This window comes from Carlito syrichta, unplaced genomic scaffold (assembly GCF_000164805.1).
Source record: "Carlito syrichta isolate Samal-C Ts95f unplaced genomic scaffold, Tarsius_syrichta-2.0.1 Scaffold135784, whole genome shotgun sequence".
NCBI lineage: Eukaryota > Metazoa > Chordata > Mammalia > Primates > Tarsiidae > Carlito > Carlito syrichta.
The window spans coordinates 60,507-67,487 of NW_007079880.1; the positions used below are offsets into that span (position 1 = coordinate 60,507).

At 56.3% G+C, this 6,981-nt stretch overlaps 1 protein-coding gene across 1 annotated transcript in view; it reads left to right on the plus strand.

Annotated features, from left to right (window-relative positions):
- PDGFB (platelet derived growth factor subunit B) overlaps positions 1 to 6,981 on the plus strand; it is an 18,964-nt gene that overhangs the window by 1,786 nt on the left and 10,197 nt on the right. Inside the window, exon 2 of the mRNA XM_008049571.2 lies at positions 6,627 to 6,723. Coding sequence (XP_008047762.1) covers positions 6,627 to 6,723 — 97 coding nt within the window. The remainder of the gene's footprint in view (positions 1 to 6,626; positions 6,724 to 6,981) is intronic.

Genomic DNA, 6,981 nt, shown 5'->3' on the forward strand with positions numbered 1-6,981 from the left:
ACACGCGGGACACACGCGCGCGCACCGCACACACGCACGCACGGCCCCTGCACACGCGGCCTGAGCACTCGTGCGCGCGCACCCACGCACGCACACGGGCACGCACGGCCCCCGGGCACCGGGCTCCTGGTGCTCGCCCCCCGCGCAACAGGTGGGCCCCCCGACCGCATTTCCTTCCCCGGGCTCTATGAGGGAAGGAGAACCTCCCATCAGGTCCTAGCTCACAGCACCCACTTGTTAGAGCAGTCTGACGCCCCTCAAATCTTACCCGTCTGTGATTGCTTTTTTTCCAACCACCCCCATGCGGCCAAAAATGGTGTTGGTGTGACTCTGAGGGGCGCTGAGATACCCAGAGCTACTCTCCCTTCAAATAGGCCCGTATTTGAACCTCCACGGCTGGAGAGGCCTGGGCACAGCCTGCAAGAGGGCTCCCACCCCTGGCTGTGTTATTCTCTTTGCTGATCCCAGCATGCTCTGTAGAGGCTGCCTGACAGCTGGGTGAGGTTTTCCCGGCCTCCCCTTACCATTCCCAGCTTGGGCCGGCACCTCCTCCTCCTTTCCCACAGCTCCATGGGCTTGTGCATTTGGGGTGGAGGCTGTGGCACAGGAACCGCCTTTCTGCTCGCTTTAGTCACAGCATGCACGGCTGCATGTGGTGCTCTGCAGTTGGCGAGGCACTTTTCTGCTAAGCCTGAGTAAGCCTCAGGCTGGCCTGGGGGCGGAGGCCTAAATGGAATCAGACCTGTCCACCTGGAAAGAGCCCCTAATTGCCGGTGCAGCAGGACTCAGAGAGGGCTGGCTGGTGGAGGAGGCCTTGGCAGCTGGGAGGACCGGGGGACCCCTGAGGTAGGGCTGTGCTGAGGATCTGCCCAGCCTCTGAGGTGCCATCTCCACCAGCTGAGCTGGCTTCCAGGAGGGTGACTCCCACTGTCTTGTGATGCCTCTGGCTTCAGCATCCTTCTGTTGGAAAGGAATGAAGGGGCTCCCAGCCCTACACCATCCAGCTTCCTCCTGGGCTACTAATGGTCTTAGGGGGCGGGAGACCAACTGCTGGAGTCCCCCAGCCTTGGAGGTGTGCAAGGTTGGGTCAAACAGAATTTGGAGGCTCTGGAGCAAGAGCCAGGAAGTGTGTGTGTGTGAGTGTGAAGGGGGGGCAGAGAGAGATTGATGGAGCAGGGGTGGTGAGATGTTTACCTTGGGCCTTGTAAGTACCTCTCATAGTCTTCGCCTTCCCTTCCCCCCATTGAGATGCCCCTTCGATGAAACTCTTTCCGCTTTCTGGTTTATTTGGTTGTTTCTTATCTGCTTTCCCCACTAGAGAGCTTTCGTCCTGGTCACCACTGTGCCCAGAGCACGGTGGCCAATCAGCAAATATTTGTGCAAAGGGCAGTGAATGCTGGGGGGGGGCAAGGCCCCCTAGGAACTTTACAAGCAGGGCCTCATTGGCTCCTCACCCAGAAGACAGTCCCTCTTGAGGCCACAATGCCCTCTGGCAGGCACCAGTCTTTCAAGGCTCCTTCACTCCTATCTTGAGAGAGATGCATGTCTTTTTCTCGTCTGTCTGTCTTGGGCCTTGGACTGCCAGGATTGGACAGGACAGAGGGGAAGAAACAGAAGGGAAATCAGACTTTAAAGGTTCTGTGTATCTTTAGCGGGGCCGAAGTTTCCGCCACCTAAAAACCTGGAGAAGATTGGATTAGCTCAGAGTTCCCAGTGAGCAGAATTCCTGGGCTCAGGAGCTGGGATGGGGATGGGCAGTGCTGGCAGTAGGCTGCCAGGATTGTGAATCGCTGGGTCTTCGCCTCCCACTTGAACGTTTGCTCTGCTCCAGCAACTGGGGAGGCCGGTGTGCAGGCCACGTGCAGGAAGGGGAGGCTGAGCAGGAGGGTCCCCAGAGCAACGAGGAAGAGAAATGCTGGGTGTGAGAAGCCGGTTCTAAATGGCTTCTGTGGTTTGCCCAGAGAGAGCATCTTCAAAGGGGTTGGCCTTGGCATCTGATCTAAATAAGGCCTGCGCCTTTCGGGCAGGCGAGTGCTGGGGGGCCTTGTCAGCTTCTTCCTCTGCCAGCCATAGACAACGCCCCTGGCTGCTTGGGCCTGTGTCTACCCCAGTGGGAATGGCGGGCAGGCTGGGGAGTGTGTACCTGTGTGAGTGTGCTGGGGCCTGGGAGGCGGGTGGGGTTCAAGCCCCTTTGATCTGCCAGCCTGGTTGGAAGCAGAAAATTCACCTGGCCTCACGCTGCTCGTGCCTTCCTACCTCCTGCAGCTGGCGTTGGGGGTAGGGCGGGGAGGAGGCTGTTTGACTTGGCTCCCTCCGCTGGCTTTGCCCCAGCTGCCTCCTCGCCACGCCCTTGCCCTGCCAGGAACCCCAGGCCTGAGATCTGGGACTGCTTCTTCAGGGTGCCAGACCTCCTTTCCCATCTCTGAGGAGAGCTGCCCACCTGGAGCCTTCTAGAACTTGTGTCCAGGAAAACCACACTCCAGGCGGTTCACCCTCCCATACCGAGAGGCGCCTCTGACTCCCAACAGATGTCCATGCCTGTCTCCCCCAGATCATCGCATCCTGGAGCTGACCATGTGCTGAATGTCTCCACCCCTCTCCTACCCCTAGTCCCGGAAGGGACCTGCCAGCCCACACAGCCCCAGGCGATGCCAGTGTGGAGGTAGGGCACCATTTCCTGTGGCCCAGCACAGGGGATCATGCAAAGACACATACTCACATGTGGGTGGGCAGCTCTCCACCCACTCCTTGTCATCCTCAAAAATGTCCTGCACTGCTGGCCTGGGCACATGTACACTCGCTGCTGCCCACAGAGGAACCATACTGAAAGGATGGATGATAGTGACAGTGAGGACTCAGGAAGTACCCGTTATCTGCTGGTTGCTCTGCTATGTCATTATGCCTCCGACCAACCCCCTGGGGGGTATACTATTAGTCCCATTTAAAAGATGAAGAAGCCAGCCGGGTATAGTGGCTCATGCCTGGAATCCCACAACTCTGGTAGGCTGATGTGGAAAGATTGCTTGAGCTCAGGAGTTCCAGACTAGCCTGGGCAACATAGCAAGACCCTTGTCTCTACAAAAAAATTTTTTTTAAAAATTAGCTGGACATGGTGATATGTTCCTGTAGTCCCAGCTACTCAGGAGACGACGATGGGGGGATTGCCTGAGTTCAAGAGGTTAAAGCTGCAATGAACTGTGATCATGCTGCTGCATTTCAGCTTGGGCAACAGAGTGAGACCTGGACTCAAAAAATGAAGAAGCCAAGGATTTCAGTTGCTAAAATTCTTCCCACGAGGCTGGGCTCCATGGCTCAGCTTGTAATCCCAGCACTTTGGGAGGCCGAGGTGAGTGGATTGCCTGAGACTGCGGGTTCAAGACCAGCCAGAGCAACTTGGCGAGATCTCATATCTACAATAAATCAAAAATTAGCTGGGTGTGGTAGCGCGCGCCTGTAGTTCCGGCTACTTGGAAGGCTGAGGCAGAAGGATCACTGGAGCCCAGCAGGTCCATGCTGGGATGGCGGTAAGCATGCCACTGCACTCCAGTCTGGGTGACAGAGTGAGATTCCAACTCAAAAAAAAAAATTCTTCCAAGCGCATCTGTAGCCCTACTCTTTCCTCTGCTGCAGGGGTTCTCAGCCCTGCCTCACCTGGGGCCAGTGATGCATCCTGTCCTGTGTGTTGTAGGATATTGGCAGCACCCCTGGCCTTACCATGCCCCTAGTTGTGACCACCGCAGATGTCTTCAGACGTTGCCAACACCCCTTGGAGACCCAGCCACCCCAGCTGAGAACTGCTGATATATGGCATCCGGCAGGGAGGAAGAGCCAAGGTGGGCCTCCAATGATGCTGAGAGCCGCTGGTCTCAGAGCCGAGGAAAGGGAAACTGAGGTGCTCCTTGGTAGACAGGAAGGAGTGGGCATCCTGGAGCCTAGGAAGGACCCAGCTCTGCCACTTACTGGTTGTCTGGACCTGTAGCTGCTTATTTGATTTTTCTAAGCCTCAGTTTTCTTATCTGGAAGATGGGGCTAAAAATAGCGCCTGCCTCTCCGGATTGGTAGTTTGGACAGCATTTTGCTCAGCACATGGCTTGTAGTCAACTATTCTCAGATGTTAGTTGTGGCGTTATTATCAAACCCGGGCAGCCGATAGTGAGTTCTGGGCATCTTGTGGCCAAATTACCAGAAGCATGTGCAGGATTGGCCTCTCCGCTTAGAACACCCTTAGGGGGTAATTTGCTTGGGAGTTGGGGAAGAATATCCCAGATGGCCCTCCTGGAGGAGGAGGTGGGAGAACCATACTGCAGAGAATGCCAGGAAGAAGGCTGGGTGTCTTCATGCATTTTACCAGTATTTATTGAGCACCTGCTGTGTACTTCTCCCACCACCCTAGTCTCTATCCTGGGCTCTTTCCCACTCGTCCTTGGAGAGTCGGAGTCTGTTTCCATAAGACACCATCTCTTGTATCCTGGGCCCAGGTCCGAGTGTCCACTAGGCCTGTTCAGGGATCTGCCTTCTCCGCCATGCAGGCAACTGCATCCAGCTCTCCAGTAGGCAAGATCTTGGCACAGGTACCAAGTGCCATTTGGTAATAGGCCTTTGGGCCCCTCCCCTGAGGGGTTAATTAAATCTTTACTCCACAAACACTTCCTGTTCCCCTTCTGAGAGTGAGTGAGGATCTGACTGGGCACCGCTGCTTTGGCTTTCCTCTGCTCCTTCTGACACCCGGTCCTAGCAGAATTAGAATCAAATCGAATGTTCTTCAACTCCCTCGATTTGCACGCGAGGGCCAGGACCGTAGTGTGACTGGCTGAGGTCGCACGGTGGTTGGTAGCATTTGAAGCCTGGGATCCGGCCCGCCGCACTGCCTGTTCTGAGTTTGGCAAAACTCCGGGAAACAGCTTCCCCAGTGTTGGTTGGACACCGCTGCCAGCCTCCCGCTCTGTGGGCTGGGTACTTTGTCAACATTTGGAGAACACCGAAGGTGTGGTCTCTCTTCTGGGGTGAGCAAAGGCAGCGCCTGGGAGAGAGGGGGGAGGAAAGACAGAAGCAGCGGGGCCCCACCCCTCCTCCGTCATGCACACGCAGCCCAGCTGTGCAACCAGGACACTGAGGGAGAGACCCCAGTTCTCAGCCAAGCCTCCAGCCTTCCAACAGCCCTTAGACCCCGGGTGGGGTTGTAAACTCCATGTTCAAACAAGGAAACTGAGACTTGGGGGTTTCGAGGAATTAAGTACCTGTTAAAGAGGCCATTCCCATCCCCCCACACACCCTGAGTCTTCTAGCTCCCAATCGATGTGGGTGGCCAGAACTGGCCGCGGTTGCACTCCTGCAGAAGGTGTTCCTAGACACCATGATGAGTGTACAAGTAACAGGGCTTTGGGGGAGGTCTCCTTGGGGGCTGAGATGACATGTTCTTGCATCAGGCAGGGAGAGAGCAGCATTCCTTCCGCCGAGGACAGCCTGCGCTAAGCATCCCAGAACTCCCGCCCCTGGAGTGTCCAGTGAACCAAGAAGGGCAAGGAGTTTTCCCTTCTTAATCTGGGGAAACCGAGGCACAGGGTTCCATAGTAGTAATCCGAGCCTACGGACACCGTCTCCAGGGGTCCTTCCCAGTGGATGTGGGCCCACGGGCTTGCATGTGTGTGCATTTGCACGCATGTGAGTCAGGGCTGACCCTTTGGACAAGCATCTTCTTTGCCCCTCAGTGGCTGGTGGTCTGGATGGTGCTTCTCAGCCTCTCATTTGCCCTCATCTTTCTCAGGAATCTCTGGCAGGAGCCCCTGGGGTCTCTCGGGACTGTGGGGGACATGGCTGTGACCTTCCTATTGGGCTGCCCTCGTGTCATTGTGGGACCTGCGGTTTCCCTGGAGGAAGCCTGGCTCTGAGGGCTGTTAAAGTGCTTATCAAGTTTCGAGTGTGTTTGGTGACAAGCCAGAGGGACTCTAAAAATAGGGTTTGGTTGGGCATGGGCATGGGTAAACTTTCAGGCTTCCCAGTCGTGTCCAAGGATCCCCTCTTTGCATCTTTTGAGTGAGAGGTTGTGCAGGCATCACTAGAACTTGGGGCCTCCTGAGGCTGTACTGCGCTGCAAGCATTTATTAAGCACCTCTTGTATCCAGGAGCCTGGGAGTATAGGCTTTGTCGTCTGTTTTTTATCAACAGAAGCTTTGAAGACAGCTTTTGTTGATAATTGGCTGTAGGGCTTTGGTCAAAGGATGTCCCCTATGTGAGCCTCTGTTTTCTCATCTGTGAAATGGCAATTCGATCACCCGTGGTAATTCGCTGTTGTCTCTAGCTATCAGGTGTGGCGGCAGGCGTAGAGAGAAATCAGATTTTTGCAGCCTTCCCAGAACCTGTAGCCTGATGGGGGAGACAGACAGGGAAATGCGAGTGTAATTCGAAGCAGATCTGGGTCTCAGAGGCTTGGGCAGGTCCAGGACCCCAGGCCTTGGTACTCCTGGTTGTCGGCCCTGGATCCTGCCTGTCCCCAGCCTGGCTGTCCATCTGCCTGTGACCGAGAGGACCTGTGGGGCCCTTCCACAGAAGCAAGCGTATGGTGGGGGAGACAACCATGTTGAAAGCCCCCTCTCTGGCTTACTCAGCCCCTCTGTGTCTGCTGACAGGGGGACCCCATTCCCGAAGAGCTCTATGAAATGCTGAGTGACCACTCGATCCGCTCCTTCGATGACCTCCAGCGCCTGCTGCATGGAGACTCCTTAGGTAAATGGACTCCTTGCCCAGTGCTCTGGTCCTCCTCATAGACCTAAGTGGAGCCAGGAGGGGCAGGGTAGGATGCCTCCTCTCCTCCTTGACACCTGGAGGACTGAGGCCCAAGGCAGCCCAGAGAGAGCCACACCCAGTCAGGGCAGGGCCGAGTCAGCAGACGGGTTGGTACCTGGGGCTTGGGGTGTGTCGGGAGAAGCACCCACGTGTGGCTCGGGCTTGGTGCCGAGGGTGGGGTGCCGGGAGGTGGGCGGG